General features: G+C 52.3%; 1 protein-coding gene and 1 long non-coding RNA gene across 18 annotated transcripts in view; both read left to right on the forward strand.

Annotated features, from left to right (window-relative positions):
- Positions 1–9573: 9573 nt before the first annotated feature.
- Positions 9574–13630, forward strand: LOC127037368 (uncharacterized). Its single transcript, XR_007770343.1, has 2 exons — positions 9574–12761; positions 12877–13630. It is a non-coding gene; the product is annotated as an uncharacterized LOC127037368 (long non-coding RNA).
- An 11848-nt stretch (positions 13631–25478) lies between these two features.
- Positions 25479–27155, forward strand: part of TSPOAP1 (TSPO associated protein 1) — a 161570-nt gene continuing 159893 nt past the window's right edge. For all 17 annotated transcript variants that reach the window (XR_007770337.1, XR_007770338.1, XM_050928880.1 and 14 more), the window contains exon 1: positions 25479–26491. Coding sequence is in view for 15 of the 17 variants with exons in the window: in XM_050928880.1 (XP_050784837.1) it covers positions 26120–26491 (372 nt within the window). In the remaining 2 variants the exon portion in view is untranslated. The remainder of the gene's footprint in view (positions 26492–27155) is intronic.

Here is a 27155-nt window from a genome sequence, read left to right on the forward strand (position 1 = left end):
GACTGAATGCATGCTTCCAGCGGGACGCGGCTGTAGGTGTAGAGAGATGCAGCTGTACACAGCATTAGTGAGATCATAGCTGGATACTGTGTCCAGTTCTGGTGTCCAGACTTCAAAAAGGACATTGGACTACTGGAAAGGGTTCAGAGACAAGCGGAAAGAATGATCTGGGGTCTGGAAAACCTGCCTCACAGTGCAACACTTAAGAAGCTTGGTCTATTTAACTTACTGAAGACAAGGTTAAGTGGTGACTTGGTCACGGTGTAGAAGTATCTCCACGGGGAAAAGATTTCTGATAGTAGAGGACTCTTGAATCTAGCACATGAAGGCAAAAAGACGATTGCCGATTAGAAATGAAGCTCAGGTTTTTTTAAGTTTTTTTGAGACTAACCATCCCTTTGAGCAGCTCACTAAGGGCTATAGTAGAGTTCCTATAAATGGGAGTCTTTACGTCAGGACTGGGTGTCTTTTTCTAAAAGATATGCAGAATGTGTGGGCTTGATGTAATCTCTGGGTTACATTCTCTGGCCTGTGCTATGCAGAGAGTCAGACTAGATGATCAGAATGGTCCTTTCTGGCCTTAAATATATGAATCTAAATGTAAATGGCAACACTGTTAACTGTTTCAATACTTGAGCAACTAGCTGTCAGAGAATCATAGAAAATGAGGTTTGGAAGGGACCTCAGGAGGTATCTAGTCCAACCCCCTGCTCAAAGCAGGACCAATCCCCAACTAAATCATCCCAGCCAGGGCTTTGTCAAGCCAGGCCTTAAAAAGCTCTAAGGATGGAGATTCCACCACCTCCCTAGGTAACCAGGGCCGGCGCTTCCATTTAGGTGACCTAAGCAGTCGCCTAGGGCACCAGGATTTGGGAGGGTGGCATTTTGCCGCTCTTGGCGGCAATTCGGCGGCGGGGGGGTCCTTCCGCGCTCCAGGTCTTCGCCGGCAATTCTGCGGCGGGTCCTTCACTCTCTCCGGGACCCACCGCTGAAGTGCCTCGAAGACTGGGAGTACGGAAGGACCCATCCCCGCCGCAGAATTGCCGCCGACCGGGAGCGTGGGAAGGACCACCGCCTAGGCAGGGCTGGCTTCAGGCTCCAGCGGGGTGCTCTGCCGGTTGCTGGGAGGGTGGCAGGCGGCTCCGGTGGAGCATCTGCAGGCACACCTGCGGGAGGTCCACCAGAGCTGCGGGACCGGTGAGCGGCAGAGCACCCCCTGCGGCATGCTGCCGTGCTTGGGGCGGCGAAATAGCTAGAGCTGGCCCTGCGCCTAGGGCGCCAAAAACCCTGGCGCCGCTCCTGTAGGTAACCCATTCCAGTGCTTCACCACCCTCCTAGTGAAATAGTGTTTCCTACTAGCTAATCTAGACCTCCCCCACTGCAACTTGAGACCATTACTCTCTGTTCTGTCATCTGCCACCACTGAGAACATCCTGAGCTGCTGCTTTTGGGTGCAGTGGTGAACACTGGGAGGGGAGCAGTGAGGCAGACTCACTGTCAAGGGCTGCTGGGGTGGGGAACTAGGAGCTGAAGACCCACCCAAAATTTCAAATCACCTCTAACTCTGCCCACTAGGGCATGGGAAAGAGGAGAGGCAGCCCTCCCCCCATTCTCTTCTTCCTGAAAATCCAAATCCACTCCCACCTCCCTGTTTGCAGTGTTGTTCTAGCTGAGTGGGTCCCAGGATAAGAGAGAGATGAGGTGGGGGAGGGAACATCTTTTATTGGACCCACTTCTGTTGGGGGCAGAGACAAGCTTTCAGGCCTGGAGAAGAGCTCAGTGGAGCTCCAAAGCTTATCCCTGTCCCCAATAGAAGTGGGTCCAGTAAAAGATGTCACCTCCCCCCCATCTTTGCAAGTACAAAAAGGCCCATGTGTCTCCTCCTGGGGCACTCAGCTCTCCAGCTTCCTGTCTGGCAGTGCCTGCAGCGCTGTGTGGCAGCAGCACGGAGGGACAGTGAAAACTTCGATGGGCTGTATGCTGCCCTATCCTGCTGGCATCATTCAACTGTAGCGAATGATGCCATGTTTGGATTTACTTGCATCTGCTACTGATTGCCCAGTTTGGCACAGGAACCAGGGAGTTGCCCTACTGGAGCTCCAGGGCACTTCGCTGGTAGCTGGGTCATCTCAGCTGAGCTACAGGGAGACTTCTGCCCCTCCTTGCGGGGCTCCCCCTGCAGCCCTTGCTCCCAGCTGCACACCCATCCAGTGCACTCTCCCTCCCCAGGTCATGGATACCCTGGGGCCTCCTTGGTGCAGAGCCTGCCCATCCCCAGGCTCTCCTGCCATGTGGCTTTGCCTGCCTATCAACCCCCTGGCTACACCACCAGGTTCAGTTCTGCTGAGGCTGTTTTTGATCTACCTTCTCCCTCCTGGCATTACCCCAGTAACCTTCCTAGGATCATAGATTATTAGGGTTGAAAGGGACCTCAAGAGATCATCTAGTCCACCCCCCTGCTCAAAGCAGGACCAATCCCTAAATGGCTGCCTCAAGGATTGAACTCACAACCCTGGGTTTAGCAGGCCAATGCTCAAACCACTGAGCTATCCCTCCCCCCCCCCAAAATATTTTGGAAGGGACCTTGGGAGGTCTAGTCCAACCCCATGCTCAGAGCAGGACCAGTCCCCAGATTTTTGCCCCAAATCCCTAAATGGCCATTGAACTCACAATCTTGGGTTTAGCAGGCCAATGTTCAAACCACTGAGCTATCCCTCCCTTTCCCTTCCTGTCTGCTCTCATCTGACCCTTTGACACCACCTTCTCTAGCCATCATCACCTTCAGGTGAACACCTCAGCAGGACTTGTCTCCAGGGCAAGAGGAGCACCAACAAGGACATCTCCAACTCCCCATGTGCTAGCACCATCCATCACTTCTGACTCAGAATCCCCTCCTCCTTATGCAGTAGCTCTGCCAGCCATCACCTTTGCACTATCACTTCGATGTCACCAGTGTGCTTGACTGTCTCTGGTTGGAGCCTCACCCACCTTCTCCGCCCCCAGGCTCCAGCAATTCACTAGCTCCCCAGCTGCCATATTGGCCAGCTCAGAGCCACTCTCCTGGAGTTTAAAACATCACATCTCCTTGGCTGGCTGCTTCACGTCCTGCTACCTCCACTACAGGCTCCCCTGGTTTTTTCCCTCATCCTAGGCTGGCTGCTTCATGTCCTGCTACCTCCACTACAGGCTCCCCTGGTTTTTTCCCTCATCCTAGACTGCTGTTGCCTCTCTCCCTCTTCTTTGAGCTCCAGGAGAACTGTTCTGGATCGTCTTGTGGATACTGTGCCAGGGAGTGGCCCCTTCCCCTGCTCCAGATTCCCAGCTCCCTCCAGCTGACTCAGGTGCCTTGGGGGCATTAGGGAGGGTAGCAAGCTGAGTGCTGCATGTCAGCAATCACTGTATCCGGGTCCAAGAGACTGATGCTTGGATTCAGGGCAATTTTAAGAGAAAACTACTGGGAGAGATCAAAGTGAAGGGCAGGAGAGGGAGGGTGGCGGCAGCAACAAGTGTGTGGATTTCTCCATCGCTCAGTTCATTGTGTCACTCTGTTTAACTCTTTCCCCACAATGGCTACCTCCAGCCCACTGCGAGTTAATGTTCTTACACCTAGACTCCCAGCATAAGAATGGCCATACTGGGCCAGACCAATGGTTCATCTACCCCAGTGTCCTGTCTTCTGACAGGGCCAGTGCCAGCTGCTTAAGCAGGAATGAACAGAACAGGGCAATTATCTAGCGAGCCATCCCCTGTTGGTCAGTCCCAGCTTCTGGCAGTCAGAGGCTTAGTGGCACCCAAAGCATGGGGTTGCATCCCTGCCCATCCTGGCTAATAGCCATTGATGCACCTAGGAACTTGTCTAATTCTTTTCTGAACCCAGTTTTACTTTTGGCCTTCACAACATCCCCTGGCAATGAGTTCCACAGGTTGACTGGGCATTCTGTGAAGAAATATTTTGTTTTAAACCTTCTACCTGTTAATTTAATTGGGTGACCCCTAGTTCTCATGTTATGTGAAGGGGTAAATACTTCCCTATTCACTTTCTCCATACTATTTGTGATATTATAGTTTGTTCCAGTTCACATACTCCTGGTTTTAATTCAACCTAACTAATAAACACAACAGCAGTCAAGGCAGCACTACCAGAGTTGCTCTTTCCTCTCCTGCCCTGGGATGTGATAAACAGTCACCCTGGCTTTTCTACACTGCCACATCACATTGCATATGAGCCTGCTCAAAACTAAATGTTGGAATGTTCCATCTGGATTTCTGACCAGCAAAAGCGCAGGGGGAGGGAGTCCACAGTTTATCCACAACACCGGGACTTGGCTGTGTGTTGAATAATTATGAAACTCTCAGTTGGATTGTCTTAGGAAATGCTTCACTTTCACAAAAAGTCTCCAAGGAGTAAGACTGAATCAGCTGGTCATCCAGGCTAGTGAGAGGGACTTCCATAGTTTGGCTGAGAAGAGCTATCTGTTTAAGAGCTGGTTTTTCAAAGTGCCCCAAAATGCATCTTAAGAGAACTGTCTTCACCGTGGTTAATTTAACACAGGTGCATGCGTGGTGCCAACATGTATCATGCCATGTGCAACAAATACAGATAATTAACTCTTTAGCTACTGGGCTAACATGCTGTTGAGAACACATAGCTCACACTCATTGTCTCTGAATGACATCGTCTCTGAGTTACATGGAACCCCACTAGAAATGTCCCTTTGGATGATGAGTTCTCATTTACAATTAATAGATTAAGCAAGAAGGGTCCAGTGATCACCTAATCTGACCCCCTACATAGCATAGGCCGAAAAGTCCCATGAATGAATTCCTGTTTGAATAAAGCAGATCTTTAGAAAAAACATCCAATCTTGATTTTAAAATTGCGAGTGACGGAGAATCTGCCACAGTCCTTGGTAAATTGTTCTAAAGGTTAATTACTGTTAAAATTTTGAACCTTATTTCCTGTCTGAATTTGTCCGACTTCAGCTTCCAGCTTGTTATATCTTTGTTGGTGAGATTGAAGAGCCCAGTATCAAATATTTATTCCCTCCAGTAGGTACTTATAGACTGTGATTAAGTCACCCCTTAGTCTTCTTTTTTTAAGTTAATAGATTGAGTTTCTTGAGTATATCACTGTAAGCCACATTTTCTAATCCTTTAATCACTCCTGTGAGTCTTCTCTGAATTTATCAACATCCTTCATGAATTGTGGGCACCAGAACTGGACACAGGATTCCAGCAGTGGTCGTGCCAGTGGCAAATGCAGAGGTAAAACAACATTCCTATTCCTACTCAGGATTCCCTGGTTTATACATCTGAAGATCACATTAGCCCTTTTGGCCATGGCATCACACCGAGAGGTCATGTTCAGCTGATTATCCACGATGACCCCCAGATCTTTTTCAGAGTCCCTGCTTCCCAGGATAGAGCCCCCCATCCAGTAAGTATGGCCTGCACTTTTTGTTGCTAGATGTTGGCTGTATTAAAAGGCATATTGTTTGCTTTTGCCCAGTTTACCAAGCACTTGAGATTGCTATGTATCAATGATCTCTCCTCATCATTATTTACCACTCATCCAGTCTTTGTGCCATCTGCAAACTTTAGCAGTGATGTTTTTATGTTTCCTTCCAGGTCACTGATAAAATGTTAAATTGCATAGAATCAAGAACTGATCCATGTGGAACCCCACTGGAAAGACATCTGCTAGATTACACTTCCCTATTTACAATTACATTTTGAGATCTATAAATTAGCCAGTTTTTAATCAATTTAATGTATACCACACTGATTCTGTATCATGCTAGTTTATTAAGCAAAACGTGTGGCACCGATCACATGCCTTACAGAAGTTTAAATATATTACATCAAGTTACCTCTATTACCCCTTTCAGTTACTTCTTGAGCTCTATCAGTTAGCCAGTTTTTAATCCATTTAGCATGGGCTGATTTTTTAAAAAATCAGTATGTTATGCGGTGTTTACAAAAGTCTGAATATATGATATCAAAAATTACCTTTATCAAACTAGTTTTAGTACATTGGTTGCAACAATACATTGTTTTGTATACCCAAGCTCTTTTAATAGCCAATTGGGACATAACCATCACTTTATGGCTTCAGTAACCCATGTGCATCAGACTCAAAGATAATTAACCCTTTAGCTACTGGTGCAAAGCACATATTTAATATACAGCACAGGCAATGACAATAAAAACTTCCCCACAATGCATATTCAATTTGGCTCAACCTTGACTTAAACAGGCTCCTCTGGGGAAGGAAGGGTAGCTAAGCCTCCACTCCCGTTCAGTCCTTGGCCTCTTTGCTGCAGATGTCAAGAAGGTAGCCAAATGGCACCAATTTTGTGATGAGGAGTGTCCACTAAGATCTTAACTGAGATTATTAAACTGTCGTGTGGCCCTCTCCCTATATGTCTGTCAGATGGTGACAGCTCTCAATCACTTCTAGCCTTGCATGGATTCAGATTGTGAAGTGTGAAGTAGAAGGCTCTGTATCTCATTTCCAGTCCCCAACTTCCAAGTCCCTTTGCAAATCCATATCTAATTTGCTTTGTCTACTGTTGGCCCCAGGTCATTGTTTGCCATTACGGGGTCCTGGATTTCATCCCTTTAGAATATCTGGGTTTTTCTATTTCCTCCTTGTGTTGGTGAAAGCTCTGTCAGACAGTTTGGATCACTAGGAAATGCATTTAGGCCTTGCATTCTGCTGCTAGAAGTCTACTGATGTGCTTCCAGCTCCCTGCCTAAATGAATATTACAGTATTTCATGTAACTAAGAGCAACAGACTCCTCCCCCTTCCCTAACATCACTCCTGCCACGTGGCTCAGAAATTCAGGAGCCAGCATGGCCTTTTGGGTGCTGGAATACTCTTTGTTGTTCATCAGTCTTAGAACCACAGAAATGTAGGGCTGGAAGGGACATTAAGTGGGAACACGTATATCTAGACCATCCCAGGCAGGTGTTTGGCTGACCTGTTCTTAAAAACCTCCAGTGACAGAGATTCTACAACCTCCCTTTATAGTTGGAAAGTTTTTCCTAATATCTAACTTAAATCTCCCTTGCTGAAGATTAAGTGCACTACTTCTTGTCCTATCTTCAGTGGACATGGAGAACAATTGATCTTTTTTCTCTTTAGAGCAGCCCTTCAGAGAATCATAGATTATTAGGGTTGGAAGGGACCTCAAGTCCACCCCCCTGCTCAAAGCAGGACCACTCCCCAAATGGCCCCCTCAAGGATTGAATTTACGATCCTGAGTTTAGGAGGCCAATGCTCAAACCACTGAGCTACCCCACCTTCCTTAACATATTGGAAGGCTGTTATCAGGTCCCCTCCCCCACTTCAGCATTCTTTTCTAAAGAATAAACGTGCCAAGTTTTTTTTTAACCTTTCTCCATAGGTCAGGTTTCTAAACCTTTTATCTCCAGTCCACTTCTGCCTCGGGTAGCCTGAGTACCTTTGGACACACTCAATAGGGGTCCAGAGTTGTCACCAATACTCATACTGAGTAATACCTTACTCCAGAAGTACCCCATTGAAATCAGTAGAGTAAAGAATGGAGCCAGTGTGAGTGATAGACTGGGACCTCAGTGAGTGACATGCCATTGCAATCTACCTGCCCCATTTTCCTTGTACCCCTGAGTAATTCTGACCACCAGCAATGGTGCAACATCCCCTTTGAGGCTGCTAGTTGTGTTCTGGAAGATTGGTGCTCTGGCCCTCTTGCTGGCATTGCAGCTCCTTCAGCTCTGCGCCAGGTGCACGTGACTTGCAACAGGTGCATGTGCTTGAACTAGTGCTTCAAGTGCAAACTGATCTAAAGTTAACTCCAGCGCCTGGCTGGGAATGAGGAGAACTGGAGGCACCAGTGGAAAAAGGCCTTATCTCTAGCTTGCTGTGCTGCTGTCTTCGTCACTGGATGCCACACTGCAGGATCTGCACTGCTCACCTACCTATGGGCCATGCTGCTCTGGCGAGTCGTCCAGCTGGTGATTCTGTTGAGACTTCATAGGTCAAGGAAGGAGAATGACTAGCTGGGGATACAAACCCAGAAGGAAGGGGGAGTCAGTTACCAAGGGCCTGTGGAAAGCAGATGCTTGGAAAAAACATGTTTGTTGCTCCGAAAGGCAAAGTTCCGAAGAGCTTAAATGGCTGTGACTGCAACAGTGTGTCCTGCTTCCTGTGAGTCTTTCTGCAGTAGCAGCGGTTCTGCATAGTCGTCGCTTGAGAAAACTCTGCGGTCAGACTGCTGGAGTGTCACTGGGTGGGACAGCTACACACGTTATCTTTCTAGCAGCTACGGCTCTTCCTGTGGTTGAACCCACGTGGGTAGGATGGGGTTAAAAGCAGGCTCACTCTTTGGTGGGGGCATCCATTCCTCCTGAGACACCATGAGTGCAACATGCTGCACCCTCAGCAGCAGCAGCAGAGGCAGCGGGTAGACAATTGACTGTATTGTATTGTGGTTTTTACCCTGTACAGCTCATCACACACGAGGCGGAATTTGGTAATGTATTTAGAACTCTCCTAATGACCTGTCCACTCCCTGGGCAGTGATGCTGCAGCTTCACAGAGGAAGGTCTGCCTTTCTGGGTGCTGCTCAGAGTCCAGAGAATAGCCCTTGTAAGGAGTGTGTAAAGTGCATGACTGTCTGTGTGTGCGGGAGTGTCCGTGTATGTGCGTTTGCAGAGAGAATGAGCACACCAGAGAGTGGGGACTGGGGAGCATCAATGAAGTGCAGTGTCTGGGTTGCGTCTGCTCCCTTACCCTTTAACTGTCAATTGTTCCCCCTGAAAGAGGCCACTTCGGTGCCCAGTTTCTGAGACCCAGATGTGAGGCAGTTGGACAGCACCTGACCAGGTAAGAAAGACCCCCCCCAGAGGCAGAGGCTGGCAAGCTCCCTGCCGAAGCTCCGAAAGGCTTTATTTAAGCTAATATTATGTGCAGGTCAAATGGGGTTTGCCTAGCTGCTGCCAGGAGCAGGGGCCTGCCTGGCTTGCCATGTGCCCACCAGAAGCTGCCTGGGTAGATGTGTGCCACTGGGGACTGCCTGGATGGCCATGTGCTTGCCAGGAGCTGGGGCTGCCTCGTGGTCATGTGCCTGTTGGGTGCTGGGACTCAGGGGGCTCTTGGCTGCACTTATCCTATGTGCCTTCTTTGGTCTCGTTTAGACCGTGGAAAGGGGAGGATGAGCCCAGGGAGCAGGCAGCGAGGGAGGAAGTGTCAAAAGCAGAAGTGCAGAGTTCTGTCAGTGACTGTTGGAGACAGGGGTCCTAGAACCAGGGCGGAGATGGCAGCTGGGGCTAGCTAGTGCCCATGTCCCTGCCTAGGGCTCTTAATGCAGGTGTGTCCGTGAGTGAGGCTCCGTGAGGGGGTTTTCCCAGCAGCAGGGACCTGGTAACAAGCTCATTGGAGGCAGGATATTTCCCCTGAATTGACGAGGCAGAGTCGGTAGTGAAGTTAGTTCTGTCCCAGGTCGTTAGGACCCGATGTGGAGGAGGGAGGCTGTCTGACTGCGTGTCCCATCGTTAGGAACCCGGAGTGGGGACAGAGGGAGGCTGTCTGACTGCGTGTCCCATCGTTAGGAACCCGGAGTGGGGACAGAGGGAGGCTGTCTGACTGCGTGTCCCATCGTTAGGAACCCGGAGTGGGAGCGGAGGAGGGAGGCTGTCTGTCTGTGTGTCCCATCGTTAGGAACCCGGAGTGGGAGCGGAGGAGGGAGGCTGTCTGGCTGCGTGTCCCATCGTTAGGAACCCGGAGTGGGAGCGGCGGAGGGAGGCTGTCTGTCTGTGTGTCCCATCGTTAGGAACCCGGAGTGGGGGCGGAGGGAGGCTGTCTGGTTGTGTGTCCCATCGTTAGGAACCCGGAGTGGGAGCGGAGGAGGGAGGCTGTCTGTCTGCGTGTCCCATCGTTAGGAACCCGGAGTGGGGGCGGAGGAGGGAGGCTGTCTGTCTGCGTGTCCCATCGTTAGGAACCCGGAGTGGGGGCGGAGGAGGGAGGCTGGCTGGCTGTTCCCCCCACTGCTTGCTTCCAAAGCTCCTGCTCCAAGAGGACTCTGTATCTGCTTCGCTGGCTTCAGGCTCTGGGTTTGGTGCACTAGGGCCTATCTCCACATCAATCAGTTTGCTAATAAAGGAATTTCCCATTGTTGCCCCCTAGAGTAAGGACTGCCTGGGGAAAAGGCCATCAGTGAAACAGCGGAGCCTCAGCCACACTAGCTTTTCTGGGGATATTTCCTCACATGCAGGCAGAGCCCTGGTTGGAGCAAGAGTGGGAGTAGGTGCAGAGCAGGCTCCAGGTCTCTTGGAAGGCCCCTCATTCCTCCCCTCCATGTAGCGGGCAGCTGCTCTGATGACCATGAGGTTAAAAGGCTGCTGGCAAGTTTACCTGAGGCGCCAACCCATGTTCCCACAACCTGCTGAGCTGACCTGGAGTTCGCATCAGTGGGAAAAGGTTTCAAAAATTGCCTTTTGCAGTCACAGCACATGATGGGCTGAGATGGGGCACAGGGCAGAGTCTCCTTTGGCTGGGACTGGGAGAGTGAGGGACCAGGATGAGGGGTGGGTCAGTCTCCTGTGACCAAGAATATCTTGATTCCTATGGGAGAATAGTTAGCCCTGGGGACAGCAGCCTCATAGGTCTGTTGCTCCATTATAAAACCCAGCTGCCAACTGGAAGCAGCTGTAAATCTGCCCCTGTGATGGCCACAGGGTCTGTTTTCCTGTCTGAGTGGGAGATGGGTCCTGGCTGCCACTCACGGCCTTTCTAAGGACCTGCTGGAGGAAGAGAGCCTGTGATTGAGTGAAGAGGAGCTGCACGGCGATTGAGAGACAGTGCAGTCACCCATAAAGTAGAAAGCACTACTAAACAGCACTGCAGGGTGTAGTGTTTCCTACTTTATGGATGAGTGTACTGTGGGCTACGGAGAAGAGAGCACTGCAGTCACCAGGACACGCGACTGCCTGCACCCACCGCTGGAACGGATTGCTGCAGCCACGCCATCATGGATTGGGAAGCCCTGTGAGCACTTGGGCTGCTGGGCTGAGCTGTATGTGATGCTGCCACTGCCTGGAGCCTGTGTTAATAGTGCCCCAGAGTCCATGCTTAGCTCCTGAATCTTTCCACACAGTCACTTTTCCTTCCACTCCTTAAATATGGAGAGTTTGATCAGCTACAACTACTGCCACTGGCAGAGATGGGAGGGCACTGGAAGTGCTAGGGGAAGGGTATTCAGTTCCCTATGGAGTAGGGAGGAAGGTGAGGTGCACCCTGTACACACCAGGCTCTAGGAGTGAAGTGTTGCTGATGGGTTAGATCTAGGCAGACTTTAAAGATGTGAGCATAAGTGCTGCAGCTCCCAGGGAGCCCAGAGCCACATCCTCCTGCTTTGAAAAATGTTTTTCTTGCCCCTATTACAGAGTGACAGACCGACGCCTGCCTGCAATGGCAGGACACAGGCAACACACAATGTACTGCCAAGCACAGAAAGCAGAGCAATGTGTTTCCTCTGCTCTGAGCTACAGCAGCCTGCAGTGTTAGTATAACTGCTCAGGGCGTACGCTGCAGACTCCAGTGCAGTGTGTAAGCTGATTGGGTCTCTTTAAGGTCTTGTTTGATGTGCCTTTTGAATTGTTTTGAATTGTTTCATTATGATGTACAGTGCTGGGATAGGAGGGGATTAATCAATAAAATGTTTTATTATTTTTTGTAGACTTTTTTGCTATATTTGTATAAAACACAAAGCCAAGTAAGATACTTACCAGCATCAGTTCAGACACAAACGCTTGGCAATCTACCACGCAGGCAGACACTGTGCCCCAGCTTGCACTATAAAGGGTCCAGTGTTTACTTGCCTATTATTGAGTGTGGGCAGTCACTCTAGAGTTCAAATTGCAATTGAGTTTCCATAGAAGCCTGATTTTACTCCCTTTCTCTAAGTCGCCAGTGAAAGGATTCTGGGCTCAGCACTAATTAGGTTAAGTCTGGGGCAGAATGTTATTTTTAACCAAATTTGAAGTGACTTGGGCAATGGGCTCCTTGGTGAGGACATCCTTCAGTGAGTGTTCTCCACAGACTATTTTGCAAGAGAGTTGAAAGAAAAAGAGAGATAAGAAGTGGTTCACAGGTCCCTGCTGCCCCCCTCCACCTGCACACCCCCATGCACACCTAGAGCTCTTTGGGAGCCCTGGCTGGTCTATACTGAATGGAAGCTGCTATTACGGTCTGCTCAGAGCCGCTCTTCTACCAAGAAGCCAGGGCGGAGTGTGGGGGAGTGGGGCACTCTGTGGGTGTGTTACTCTTCAAATCTTAGGGATGTGTGCCAAGAACTGTCTAGGCCTTGTCCTCTCTGGGCTTTATTCTGAAAACCTGCCCTGCTGATGACAGCCCTGGGAGAATGACTCTTCTGCCACTGTCACTGTTTTGAATACAGTCTTGATTGCTCAGTGTTAGACACATGAGACTAGAGCCACAAAGGGACGTAGACTTCTGACTGTTACTTTAGCCACCTAGGTCCAAAATTTAGATCGTAAAAGCCTCAGTTCAGCTGTTGCCTAACCCTGTAGGCACCTATATTTCCAGCAGTAAAATCCCCTAAAAATTCATTGGGCCAAACAGCAAGAGTGACTGTAGCCCAGTAGTTAGGGGACTCACCTGGGAGATTCAAATTCCACCTCCCTGCTCCAATGACTCATAAGTATTTTATACGAAGTGGAATGGCCTCCACAAGAGGGATTCCCCCCCAAACACCCCGTAGCCCAGTAGTTAGGGCTGACACATGGGAGAGCTGGGTTCAAACCTCAGGCAAAGTGGAAATTTTAAGTGGAATGGCCTCCACAAGAGGGATTCCCCCCCAAACACCTCGTAGCCCAGTAGTTAGGGCTGACACATGGGAGAGCTGGGTTCAAACCTCAGGCAAAGTGGAAATTTGAACCTAGGTTTCCTACATGCCAGCCAAGGGCTTAACCTACTGGGTTTTAGGGTGTCAGTGCCTCAACAACCTGGAGTTTTCTTGAGAAAGGGCTGAGCTGGCTTAGGGCTAAGCTCCAGGAGTGTGCTTGTGGCTGTGAATCTGGCCCTCTCCCTCTGACCGAGACTTAGGTGCCAAAGTCCCTTTGAGGGGCAGGGCTTATGCCCACCCTTCTCAGCATTTTCTATTGGCTAGTTTAGACAGCTCCTTGCTCAACCCACTGGCTTTTGTGACTCCCATTCGTAGGTGCCTAACTCTCCCCTTGTGTTGTGTGGGCACCTAAACTGGAGGCTGTGGGTTCAAATAGACAGCAGGGCACCTAACTGTTTGGTGTTCCAATTTTCAAACACAGCCACCGTGGATGCATGTGGCCACCAGGGGCTTTTTATGTGGCCATAGCTTCGTGGGAGGAGGGCAAAGCATGTTAACAAACATCACTTTTTACAGAAACAGACTTACTAGCTAGCAAGTCTTTTTTAAAAAGCAACCAAAAAAGCAAAAGAAACAACAACAAAAAAGACAAGACTATGCCAAGCACGTTATTTGTTTCTCTTCTGTTTAGGTCCAGTAAAGAATAGAAACAACTGTACATTAATTTTATTATTGAGGCTGTGGTAAAAATCTACATAAATAAAATACAGTGATTTGGACATGTCTATTGCATATTTATTTGTTTTTCCTAACATTGATTAAGTATTTTAGGAAAAAATTGTCAGAGCGGCCACCAGCAAGAGTTTTCTTGTGAGAGCCTCGGTTTCAAAGACCCTGCCAGCTTCCTGAAGTCCGGCCTACAATATGACACTCAATGTTGTTGATGCTGCATCAGAATTGTGAACAGGGAACGAAAAGATCTGACTTCTGGATCTTGCAGGGGAAGCACTGGCAGGGTTCACAGAGAACGTGAGTTTGTTACAGCCCCCTCTATGGAGTTTTTAGCTCAAGCTGTAGCAACTCATGTCTTCAGCTCTGAAGGGCTCTAGTTCAGTCCCTGCTGTGTTGGTTAACATGGTAGCTGTCACTCCACACAAGCATGGATGGGCGGAGGGGAAACCGCAGTCCCCAGCAGGGCCCTCAACTGGCAGTCCCATGTCCAGGAACTCTAACTGCAGCTGGGAAAGTGAAAAGGTGAATAGGGCATTTTGGGAGGTTACGTGCACAGTGCTCGAGGGACAGGGCAGCAAACTTTCATCTCCACAAGGGCAAAAGAACATGCAGCACCATCCTAGCAATGAAACAGTGATATGACGAGTGCCTGAGGTGCAGCAAGCAGCCCCTGCAGTGTGGAATGGTGCAGGCTGTGACGAACTGGGAAAGTTCTTAATGTTTTCTCTGAGTACTGTGTTGGTGCCTCAGTGTCCCCATGGCAGTTCTTAAGTATCTGGCAGAGCAAAGGGCCAGTGCACCTAAATGCCTGGCACTCTGTCTCCTGGCAACTGATGGCCTGGGCCCCTCCTCTGCAAAGGTGCCAGCTGAAGGTGTTGGAGACAAAGGGATCAGGTGACCTCCTGGCCCAGGAAAGGGGCTGAGGAGAGAGCAGGGGCTGGGAGGGGTGGTTAGTCTGGAGCTGGCTGGGGCCAAGGGTGGAGGGCAGACCTGGGGGTCTGGCTCTCTGCCCCCCAGAATGGACCCAGCCGAGGGGTCCGGTTCACTGTATCTACAAGCTCTGTTTTAGACCCTGTTCCTGTCATCGAATAAACCTCTGTGTTACTGGCTGGCTAAGAGTCACGTCTGACTGCAAAGTGGGGGTGCAGGACCCGGTGGCTTCCCCAGGACCCCGCTGGGGTGGACTCGCTGTGGGAAGCACACGGAGGGGCAGAGGATGCTGAATGCTCCAAGGAGAGACCCAGGAGGTGAAGACGTGTGAGCTTCTTGCCCTGAACAAGTCTGCTCCAAGGGAGAGGAGGCTCCCCAAAGTCCTGACTGGCTTGGTGGGGAGCAGTTCCGGAGCATCGCCCGGGGTACTGTGTTGGTGCCTCAGTGTCCCCATGGCAGTTCTTAAGTATCTGGCAGAGCAAAGGGCCAGTGCACCTAAATGCCTGGCACTCTGTCTCCTGGCAACTGATGGCCTGGGCCCCTCCTCTGCAAAGGTGCCAGCTGAAGGTGTTGGAGACAAAGGGATCAGGTGACCTCCTGGCCCAGGAAAGGGGCTGAGGAGAGAGCAGGGGCTGGGAGGGGTTGTTAGTCTGGAGCTGGCTGGGGTCAAGGGTGGAGGGCAGACCTGGGGGTCTGGCTCACTGCCCCCCAGAATGGACCCAGCCGAGGGGTCCGGTTCGCTGTATCTACAAGCTCTGTTTTAGACCCTGTTCCTGTCATCGAATAAACCTCTGTTTTACTGGCTGGCTGAGAGTCACGTCTGACTGCAAAGTGGGGGTGCAGGACCCGGTGGCTTCCCCAGGACCCCGCTGGGGTGGGCTCGCTGTGGGAAGCGCACGGAGGGGCAGAGGATGCTGAATGCTCCAAGGAGAGACCCAGGAGGTGAAGCCGTGTGAGCTTCTTGCCCTGAACAAGTCTGCTCCAAGGGAGAGGAGGCTCCCCAAAGTCCTGACTGGCTTGGTGGGGAGCAGTTCCAGAGCATCGCCCGGGGACTCCGTGACAACTGGTGGCAGCGGCGGGACGTACTGCACCCCGTGAATGGCGCTGCTTGCAGTAAGTGACTGGGGAGCAGTAAAACAAAGGAGGGATAATGAGGACCAGGCATGCTGAAGGCTCAGAGTGGGACGGTTTCAGGGGGCAGTTAACCTCTGGGAGTGTGTGACCAGCGAGAAGGACTGTTGGAGTAACAGGGTCCCCCTGAGGACTGCAGCCAGCAGTCTCAGGGGCGGAAGAGCTTGCCGCTCGACCCTGGGAGAGAGAAGGATTTTTGCAGTAGCAGGGTTCCCCGGGGGATTGCAGGAGCAGTCCCAGGGGCGGAGGAGTCTGCAGCTCGACCCTGGCAAAGAGGTGGTGATCACGAGAAGGGCTGGCACACCAGGGGTTCTTCCTGGAAACCATGGGGGAGCCAAGAGCACACAGGCCTGTGAGTCCAGAGCCACTTGGCAATGGTGAAGTGATGGCCTATCACCATCTCCTTGAGAAGGACATTGTGATCCTGTGCACAAAGAGAGGGTTACACATGGGGAAATTCACCAAGGCACAGTTAATCGTGCAGTTGGAGGAGAAGGACCGCTCTGAGGAGCAGATTCCTGGCCCAGATGGGGCTACAAGAGGATCTGAGAGCAGCTGGAGCATCAGCCAGGCATCCCCGGGAGTCTGGTCCCCAATCAGACGAGGGTCTTCACGATTGGGTTCCCCATCAGGAGATTGGAGACGGATGGGATGGGAGCAGAGCCCGAGAGAGCGAGAGGACCGTGAGAGAGAGCAAGAGCCCGAGGAAAAGCTGCAGGAGAAGCAGCAGCAGCGTGGACTGGTGATGGTGGATCAGAGAGACATAGGGGGCTGCCCAGGGGTTAGTGGGGAAACACGCCTGCGGGGGTGAGACCCTGGGACAGAGAGAACTGTGGTGGTGCAGCCCCAGATGCTGAGGGACTGTGGGACCTGGGTGAAGGTCCCTGGGGTGAGGCCCCTCGCCCTGCCTATGGCCCAGATCCCTGTGCAGTCGCAGGAGGGGTCAGGCTGGCTGGTAGTTGGGGTTCTCCAGGATGTCGGCTGGGAGGCCCTGTTGGGGGGTGACTGTCTCCCCATGGGACAGGATCCAGGCCCCGCTCCTGTAACGGCCGAGGGTTTGAATTCAAATCTAGGGAACCAATTGGCTAGGATGGAAATGGTCAGTGAAAATGCAAATGACCTGGCTGGCAGGGGGGAGGGGCTGCTGGGCTCAGGACACCTGCCTACCTGTAACCAGCCCCCTGGGGCTGAGTGGGAGGGAGAGATGCTCCCCGCCCCCCTGCACACCGGAGAGGGGGCTCACGCTGGCTCTGATGCTGTGACCAGAGCAAAGAGCTCGCTGCCTGGCCCCACTGGGACAGCAAGGGCAGTGCTGAGCACAGGGGAAGCTGAGACCCCAGCTGAGTGTGGGAACACCCAGGCAGGGCAGGTCAGCTGCCAAACAGGTTTGCCTGGTCCAGACGTGCTGCTGGGAAGTGATTACACAGCAGGGAGGGAGCTACCAGGGACAGGGCTCAGGGGGGCTGTGACCCCAGGCCCAGCCAGCGAGAGAGAGCAGGTCCCACTCCCTGCCCCAGCTGCTGAATCCCAGACCGAGCTGCAGAGGGATCCCTCCTTGAAGAAGCTGCAGGAACTTGCTGGCCACAGCGCTGCAAACCCCGTTGGGGAAGGCTGCAGGGACAGAGTCCTGCAGGAGAAGGGATTCCTGTACCGGGAATGGGCTCCCCAAGGGGAAGTAGAACTGGGGGGAATCGGGAGGCAGCTGGTGGTACCCCAGGAATCCACAAGGTTCTTCCCGTTCGAGCTGCTGGATGGGAGGAGAGTGAGGGGACCCCTGGACCTGAAGAGGGAGGATTGGATGGAGAAGGGGGAAGACCCCCAGGGGGATCTCTTCCCTGAGGTGGGAGCCAATCTCCCCATCAGGTGTTCCCCATTCAGAGTCACTGGGAAAGCAGCCCAGAGTGCTGGGGGAAGACCCATCCCAGTTTGAACCGCAGGGGTACTGGGGTGGCAAAGGGTGTGGGCTGCACAAACCTTCCCACATGCGGCCTGCAAGTGCCATCAAGCACACTCGACCTAAGGGAGGGCGTGAGACTGGACTGTACTGGTGTAACTCACACCAAGGAATGGGAGAGACGCTGGGGCATCCATGGGAACCTTGGTGGGTTCGAACTTCCCCAGGTCACTGGCTGAAGTGACCTCGCTCAGTTCGGTCTCGAAGGGGGGAGAGATGTGACGAACTGGGAAAGTTCTTAATGTTTTCTCTGAGTACTGTGTTGGTGCCTCAGTGTCCCCATGGCAGTTCTTAAGTATCTGGCAGAGCAAAGGGCCAGTGCACCTAAATGCCTGGCACTCTGTCTCCTGGCAACTGATGGCCTGGGCCCCTCCTCTGCAAAGGTGCCAGCTGAAGGTGTTGGAGACAAAGGGATCAGGTGACCTCCTGGCCCAGGAAAGGGGCTGAGGAGAGAGCAGGGGCTGGGAGGGGTTGTTAGTCTGGAGCTGGCTGGGGTCAAGGGTGGAGGGCAGACCTGGGGGTCTGGCTCACTGCCCCCCAGAATGGACCCAGCCGAGGGGTCCGGTTCGCTGTATCTACAAGCTCTGTTTTAGACCCTGTTCCTGTCATCGAATAAACCTCTGTTTTACTGGCTGGCTGAGAGTCACGTCTGACTGCAAAGTGGGGGTGCAGGACCCGGTGGCTTCCCCAGGACCCCGCTGGGGTGGGCTCGCTGTGGGAAGCGCACGGAGGGGCAGAGGATGCTGAATGCTCCAAGGAGAGACCCAGGAGGTGAAGCCGTGTGAGCTTCTTGCCCTGAACAAGTCTGCTCCAAGGGAGAGGAGGCTCCCCAAAGTCCTGACTGGCTTGGTGGGGAGCAGTTCCAGAGCATCGCCCGGGGACTCCGTGACACAGGCTTTCACCAAACCACTTGGTTTATACATGGTGGTTTGGAACATTTGACAGCAGTGGCTGGCACCTACCTGTGTGGGAAGCAGATGGGGCCGGTGTGAGAGGGCTTCTCTGACACACTCACATGTTGCCTAGTAGCTGAGGCAGCAGCACTGCCCATAGACCTTGCCTATAATGTTATGTCTACATTGGAGCTGGAGGTGTAATTTCCAGCTCCAGGAGACAGGCCCATGCTAGCTCTGATCAAATAGGCAGTCTAAAAATAGAAGTGAGGTGGGAGCAGCTAGCCACTCCAAGTATGTGCCTGTGGTCTCGGATAGGATCATAGTTGGGGCAGCTAGCTGCTCGTGACACCGCAGCCACACTGCTATTTTTAGCAGGCTAGTGAGCTCAGTGCTAGTGCAGACATGTCTCCTTGATATGGATGTTACACCTCCAGTCCCAGCATAGTCATCCCCATGGATGCTGAGGCCACAATGGAGGGATGCTGGGGCCTGGGGGCACAGAGATCAGAGGATTGGGAACTGCTGGCAGCAAGGGAACTGATGTGAGGTGGGATGACCTGAGACAGCAAGTGTTAGACTCAGCCCCCTGAGCTCACTTTGTGGTGCTGCTGCACACAGTTAGGAGCACACAAATGGATGGAGGAATGGGGGAAGGGAGGAGGATGTTGGATTTTTTGTGGTGGTGCCAAATGCTGTGAGGGACACAGGTGGAAGTGAGGGAAGGACCCTGAGGCTGTGCCCTGCACCAGACTCACAAGCAGCATGCTGGAAAGTATATCTGTGTATACATCCAGGAGACCGCCAGACTATGACAAAGTGCATCTCTTTGGTTCATCATATCACCGCTGGCTCCTTAGGCCATGTTCCAGGCATTCCAGCCCCTCACACCTCCTGGGCCAGTGTGTCCACAGCCAGAGCTCACCTGTGGCTTGCATTTCCCCAGAGCATCATGTGCTGTGTTGAGTTTTACACAAAGCACAGGGCATGTGGCAATTTGTTGCAGAATCATCCAGCATTGCGCAGACGTTGTCTCTGACACAGAAATGGGGAGGGGTCTCCCCACAGGGTAGTGAACTCAGTCTTGGAAGATGAGTCTGTGCACGATGGAACCCCTGTAACATTCCTGCCAATAGGCCCCCTTCACTCGCTTGCTATATGACCTGATAAACCCCCAGTTCCTGACTTGCAGGTCAAAGCAACCCTTGTTTTTCCAGTTTGCTCAGACAATCCAACAGCAGTCACAGGATACATCCCATCTGTGAGTGTAGGAACTGCTGCCACAGGGCAAAGGTGGGAGAACCTACCAGGAGCTCCCCCAGCTCCAGACTCCAGCAGGGTGTGCACCACTATAAATGCTCCTTCCTGCCATGCAGGCTGAGAGAGGACAGTCCCCATTTCTCAGGAGTGGAGCTAGTCCTTAGGAGCAGGGAGCTGCTGGAAGGAAGTGGGCAGGAAAACCCAGCCACTCCCCCCACTCCTGACCCTTACATCAGTGCCCCGGTTTTGGAATTTGAACTTTTAAAATCTGCTGCATGATTGGCCCAGGAATTCTGCAAGTATCCACTCCGCTCCCAACCTCTCCCCAGACCACTGGGCAGCAGTCCTAAGGAGAGGGCTCTGGGAGCATGTGCCTTGGGTGGCAGCTGCCGGAAGAACAGGCAATAATAATGGCAGCCAGGGTCAGAGTCTACTGAGCAAATAAAAGCAAAAACAAACCAAAAGGAAACAGGCAAAGAGGAAATTAACAGTACAAGTCAATGTAACTGAAAAATGAAACATGCAAGAGCAGGGGCTTCTAGACACACACAGTCTCTGCAAGCTGTGCACTGGTCTCTGCAACCACATGATCTTATCAGCCTTTCACTTCTCATCCCCTCCCTTCTCTTGCTGTTGTTTGTTAAAGCCACTTGTTATGCCTTGTCTTAAAGCTGTCCGGGCAGGGCCTGTGCCTTACAATGTGTCTGTGCAGGGCCTGACACAGGGGGCCCTATTCCTGCTCAGGCTTTCTGGGCATCACTGGAATAAAAATAATAAAAACCTGACAACAATTAGGCTGCTGTTGTGCTGAGACCACAACTCATCGTGCTGACCAATATGTTTTTTTGTTTCCTTGCATTCCCCCATCTGTCTGAACCCATCTTTGTCTCTTATACTGTGAACTCTTTGTTCTGTACAGTGTCTCGCACAATGGGGTCATGATCCATTGCTGAGATACCCAGGCACTACAATAATAATGTAACCCAAGTTAATGGGTTCGATGAAAGGGGGAACCACACTCGTTGCCGGGTAGGTGAGAGATGGGGAAGACTGCAGTGTGCTCATGTCGCCAAGGGTGTTGAGCCTCGTGACTGGGCAAACCCTGGGGGAAGGAAAGCTGACTAAGCCAGTCAGAGGGGGGATGAGAGGAGGACAACTGTGCCTAAACGAGTGTGAGCGATTCCCCGACTGTCTCCTCTGCCTGAGGGGAGTGAGGGGGACCCCCTGAGGGTTTCCCCTGCCTGAGAGGAGCGCGGGTGATCCCTCGACTGTCTCCCCTGACTGAGGGAAGTGTGGGCAACCCCTGTCCCCCCTGCCTGAGGGGAGTGAGGGCGACTCCCTCTCTGTCTCCCCTGCCTAAGGGGAGCACGAGTGATCCCTCGACTGTCTCTCCTGCCTGAGGGGAATGCGGGTGACCCCCTGACAGTCTCTCCCCCTGCCTGAGGGGAGTACGGGCGACTCTCTCACTGTCTCCTCTGCCTGAGGGGAGTGCGGGCAATCCCCCAACAGTCTCAACTGCCTGAAGGGAGTGCGGGCGACTCCCTGACTGTTTCCCCTGCCTGAGGGGAATACGGGCGATCCCTTGACTGTCTCCCCTGACTGAAGGAAGTGCGGGTGATCCCCTGACTGTCTCCTCTTCCTGAGGGAAGTGCGGGTGATCCCCCAACTGTCTCTCCTGCCTGAGTGGAGTGGGGCTGATCCCCCAACTATCTCTCCTGCCTGAGGGGAGTGGGGGTGATCCCCCAACTGTCTCTCCTGCCTGAGAGGGATGCGAGTGATCCCCCGACTGTCTCCCCTGCCTGAGGGGAGTGAGGGCTACCCCCTGACTGCCTTCTCTGCCTGAGAGGAGTGTGGGTGACCCCCTGATTGTCTCCTCTGTCTGAGGGGAGTGTGGAACACCCCCTGACGGTCTCCCCTGCCTGAGGGGAGTGCGGGCAATTCCCCGACTGTCTCTCATGCCTGAAGGGAGTGCGGGCAATTCCCCGACTGTCTCTCATGCCTGAAGGGAGTGCGGACGATCTCCCGACTGTCTCTCCTACCTGAGGGGAGTGCGGGCGACCCCTCGACTGTCTCCTCTGCCTGAGGGCAGTGCGGGTGACCCCCTGACAGTCTCTCCTGCCTGAAGGGAGTGCGGACGATCTCCCGACTGTCTCTCCTATCTGAGGGGAGTGCGGGCGACCCCTCGACTGTCTCCTCTGCCTGAGGGCAGTGCGGGTGACCCCCTGACTGTCTCTCCTCCTGCCTGAGGGGAGTGCGGGCAATCCCCCGACTGTCTCCCTTGCCTGAGGGGAGTGCAGACGACTCCCTGACTGTCCTCCCTGCTTGAGGGGAGTGCGGGCGATCCCCTGACTCTCCTAGCCTGGGTTGTTGTCTATATTGCCCTGAAAGGTGGTTTGCTAAACTATTCTGGGAAAGAGCAACTCATCTTAGAAACACTGAAGAGACCCCCTACTCCATGGGGATTTTTCCCACTGATGCCTGTTGCTGCTGGAGAGAGGTTGGCCCCCTGAGCGAATTGGCACCCTAGTCACACCCAAGCACCTTCAGGCCTACAATGCCTCATCAAGAAACATGGGTTCCTCCACATCCCAGAGCCCACTGGTGTGGAGTAAGCTGGACTCGTGAATCCAGGGAAATCCATGCTGGTGTTGTGCTAGCTGGGGGTTATATGGTGTTACTGATGTACCCACTCCAAATGCATCTTCCCCTTCTCTTTGGATGCTTTCTCTATATTTTTCCCTTGTAAATAAAGTGGACAGTTGTTGCTGGTTCATCCATTACAGAGGTGTCAGAAGAGTGTATGTACGAGGTTTCAGGCTAGTCATAGGGGTAAGTACTGGATCAGGGATAGTTGAAACAAGATAGTGGGGGTAAGATGGGTTCCTGATTCCCTTAAACAGTCAGGTGCAGGCACCACCAACTGGCAGCTAAGAACCCAGGCTGCTGACACCCACTGCAGCCAAAGTAGAAGGACAGCAAGTAAGAGCTCCTGATGATTAGCTGCCCTTAGGGGTATGGTGAAACCTGTGAAACCCGCTTACAATAATAATAGCAAGTAGTGTCGCTGTGGGGCCATACCATGGGATTCAATTAGCTGTTTCACTCCTATGCCATTGAAAGCTTTGCTGATAGATGCTTTGCTGATAGATGCATTCAGAGCAGCTCCTGGTACATGGCTTTCAGGGACTTTGAGCCATGTTTTTCAAAGGTCTTTAGGCACCTGAAGATGCAGATAGGTGCCTAGTTGTATTTTCAAAAATGCCTAAGCAGAGAAGCAAACAATCAGAACTGAAGGGTGCTCAAGATACTAGACCAGCATGTAAAATGCCAAGATATTGGGAAGAACAAATCAGAAACATTAGTGAACTGGAGGGCTCCAGGCCTCTGCACAAAACAATCTGCCTAGTAGAAACCCTCCACAGCGATGTGCAAAGCTAAGGCTGACTCTCCCCAAATGCAGAAGAGCGACTGTAAGCTAGAGGTGGAAAGTGAGGACACAAAGCCTAGTCCAAATGTGAAGGGGATAGACTGTGCAGTCACCATGCCAGAGGAGAGACTGAGAGGATAGACTCCTTTGCGCCACTGTCCCAAGTACAAGAGAGGGTGTAGTGAGGCGGCCTGGCTCCCAGGTGCCTTGGAGGACAAAGAGCCCAGCCAGAGGCCGGACTGGGCGGAGCTACGGAGCTCTGAGCCCGCCCTGCAAAAGGTCAAGCGCCGACCCAGAAGTATAAAGGCAGGCCCTCCGAGCTCAGTAAGGCACCAGCCGTCAGAGGGGCTGGACGTCTGCGAGCGACCGAGCTCCTGCCGGGGAGGCCTGGCCGAGCCTGCCCTGCGCTCGCTACCCGGAGGAGGCCTGGCCGAGACCGCCCCTCTCCAGCTACCCCGACGAGGAGCCGAGCCTACCTTTCGCCACCTACCCTGAGGACCCGCTCTGCCCACCCGTGAACACTAACCCCAAGGAGCCGATGGTGGTTGACCCCTGTGCTGACACCATGACGACTCAAGTACTCGATGAGGGGGAGAGTGGAAGTGGTCCGGGGGTAGCCGACCCCAGTCTGGCTGCAACACTGCCAGAGCCAATGTCAGTGTGTTGCGGTCAGGATCCGCAGTGGAGTGGGAGGGCCTGCGTTCCCCCCCCCCCCCTTACAGGGGTGGCAGGCTCCCCCTCTCTTTGGCCTGAGGAGGCAGAAACCTGCTATAGCTGTGTTTGCTGCCCCGCCCTGACCTAAGGGCCGGGCCTAGAACTGGGATTGCTCAGCCCTGCTTAAAGGCCTGAGCCTATTTGACTTTGCTGTGTTTGCTGCCCCGCCCGAACCCAGGGCCTGGGCTTTCCAGGCTGAACTGCTTGCTCGGTGTAATGAGGCGGCCTGGCTCCCAGGCACCCCGGAGAATGAAGAGCCCCCTCTCTCGACAGCGGACCCCCTTACAGAGGGCAAGAGAGAGATTTCCTCAAACTATCAGGAGCCATAAAAGACACCTTGTTCAGGAATGAGGTGGAAAGACCATTTGTGACCTTGGGAGATGGAGAGAGATAGCAGAGATGGAACTAACCTACAAAGTAATCTACCACTGAGTTAGAAATGGGCTCTCATCACAAGTGGACCCCGGGAATCAGTGCTAAAAGCAGCGTGTGACCCCATCCTTGGAGAGTCGTACATGGGACTGACAGAGACCTGAAGGGACTGGCATTTTTCTTACACTTTTGCAATACTTGTCTGCTCTGCTATGTGATGTCTCTGAATAAGTGCTCAAAAATTGCAGTGACCTATTTTACTTTTGTGTTATACTGTGAGCTCCTGTCTAATTTGCAGTCCAGCATCCCTCAGCTCTCTCTTCAGAACCCCAGCTTTCCAGGTTTCACCCTCTGAATTTCCTAATGTAGGGGGATTTCAAGCAGACCCCATGCCTTTGGTTGATGTGTGTGGATTGTGTAGCTAGCCTAGAAGACAATGGTTTAGGGTGCGTTGGTTAGTGCTGCTCTATAGTTGCCATAATTAGTACATGGGGTGGGCAGGAGTTTTAACTTGCCAGAGGGGAAAATGAGAAGCGTCTGAATCTTCCCTCTGATTAGAGGATTAGAGCCATCAGCTTCATCAGTTTTATCAGGACAGGCAGTTGAAGGCAGAGCTGTACTGCTTCCTCCTGTAGGAACTGACCATTCATGCGGGAGCTAATCTGGGAATGCATTTTACTGACAACAGAGTAACTCCTGCTGTCATGCAGTGCATTCCCTGCTGGGTGATCTCTTTAAGGACTCTGTGTCTTGGACTCATTCTGTACAGACTACCAGACTGGGCTGTGGTGCTGTGATTGCTGGTCCAGCTGAGGTCTCTGTATTATTGGACTGCAGTTGTGGTTACCCATACCTATCCCCCAGCTGTCAAAATGCAAAGTTGCTTCAGCCAAAGAGTTAGAAAGTGATTAAAGACTGAAATGACAGGTGGGAGGGGCTCTTTGGTTCTGAGTCCAGTAGGGATTCTGGGTGCATGCTGTCAATTTTGGCTCAGCAGAGGTAGCTGTGGATTAGAAATGCATGTTATCTGACAGCTCTGTATTGCAGTACCCTAACCTCTAATCAATAGGCAGCAAACACACCATTCCAGCATGATTTCCATGGAAACCAGAAGTCTTTTCCTATTGGAGGGCTCACAGGAGCTACACAGTCCTACTAGGTGCATGTCCCATTTTAATATTGATGACTTTGCACTATTTGTGCTGGTGATTTTGGTGATTCCACAGCTGGCAATGGAGTGTGCACTGGAAAAATCTAGCAAGCAGCACGGAAGGATTCCTTGGAGCTGTTAAGGGCTGACAACTTTACCAGCCCCTCCACTTACGTCATCGCTTCAGTGTGTGTGAGTATGAGGCAAGCACTAGATCGGACAAGGCCTCTATAGCACAGAGCTGCAGATGAGCATCAGACCCTGAATAAATAAGCAGGCCTGCTGGATGCTGTTTGCTCTGGGAATGAGAACCGAAGACCCTGCTGAGTGATGACAGAGCCGGTGCATTGAGGATCTGCAACTGAGAACACAGACCTTGATATTCTGCAGTTCATTTAGCAGTCTTCGTATGACAGGAAGGAGGGGGAGCTCAAACCGTGGATTTTCAGTCTGCAAAACCTTTGACAGGTCACAATGAGGATGATGCGAGGTAACCCTTTCCTAGCAGAGAGACTCGTCCATTTCCTTTTATCCCTGCAGTGAAGAAATGCAGCCCAAGATGTTCCCGGGATTCTCTCCGGTGCTCAGGCTGTGATGCCTTCAGGGTTTTTCTCCTGTCCTCTGGAGCTTTGTGGCTGCATAAAATTCCTAGCCATAGACAGGGTGGGATCAGTGTTTGAGAGAAGCACATTGCCCCACAGAAAGACATGGAGAAGCAGGAAGAAATGAAGCCACATGCTGACTTAATACAGCTGTCACCATGTCAGGGCTGTCCGGCATGGCACAGCAGCATAGTCCCTGAAGCTCTTATATGTCAGGACTCAGCCTTGGTGACAGATAGGCAAGAAGGTGGAACCCCTTCGGTGGATATCGGCAATGGGGTAGTTCTTGAACTGACGCCTGGGGTGCCAGAGCCTGGTCTAGAGGAAGTCAGAAACCAGTCAGTCCTGGTCCAATCCCAGGAAAGCTCCCTGTGGGCCCCAGGCCAATGGGAGGTGCCAATGCAACCTCTGGAGAGCATTAGGCTTCAGTGTGCAATGGAGGGGCTCAGACACTACCAGACAGATGGATCCTCCAAGGTAAGGCCATTTGCTTTCACATGGGGAACTGCCGCATGCCTTTCAGTTAAAGAAAGAGATTCCTATTGGTGTATCAGCTGGGGTGCTTGTGAGATGAGACACCAACACTGACTCGGTGTGGAGAGAGGCACAGGCTGTCTCTCCATGACTGAACCCTCACATCAACAGCTTGGTAAAGCTTTGCTGTGGGCTTGAGGTCAGTTCCGAGGAGTGACTGTGTGTGTTGCTTGGAGGACTGAAAGTGAAGGCACCTGTCTAGCTGGTTGCCCTTTTGCAGGGATCTCCACTTGGCTATACTTTGGCCAGTGCTGGAGGATGGTTTGTGGAGCTTGGATGAGAGCTACCTGACTGTGTGTGTGTGTGGGGGGAGGTGCTGGTTCTCAGCAGATGCAGTCACTGTGCAGTGCAAAGGGGAAGGTAGATCTTTTTGTCACTGCAGCCTCTCCTCGCTTCTGGCTTTCAGACTGGAGAGTGTGATGGGATTAATTGGAAGCTTCTTCCATGATATCCTTTATATGCTGAGGTTATGCAGTGCGGGTCTACTGGCTCCAGGCACTTGCACCACGATTGGCAGGTAACCCCAGGCATCATTCAGCCGGTACTGTACCTGACTCCACCCAGCATCTCCCTGGGGACAGGGCAACAGTGTTCCACAGTTTGTAAG

The sequence above is a fragment of the Gopherus flavomarginatus genome, chromosome 19, assembly GCF_025201925.1.
Source record: "Gopherus flavomarginatus isolate rGopFla2 chromosome 19, rGopFla2.mat.asm, whole genome shotgun sequence".
Taxonomy (NCBI): Eukaryota; Metazoa; Chordata; order Testudines; family Testudinidae; genus Gopherus; species Gopherus flavomarginatus.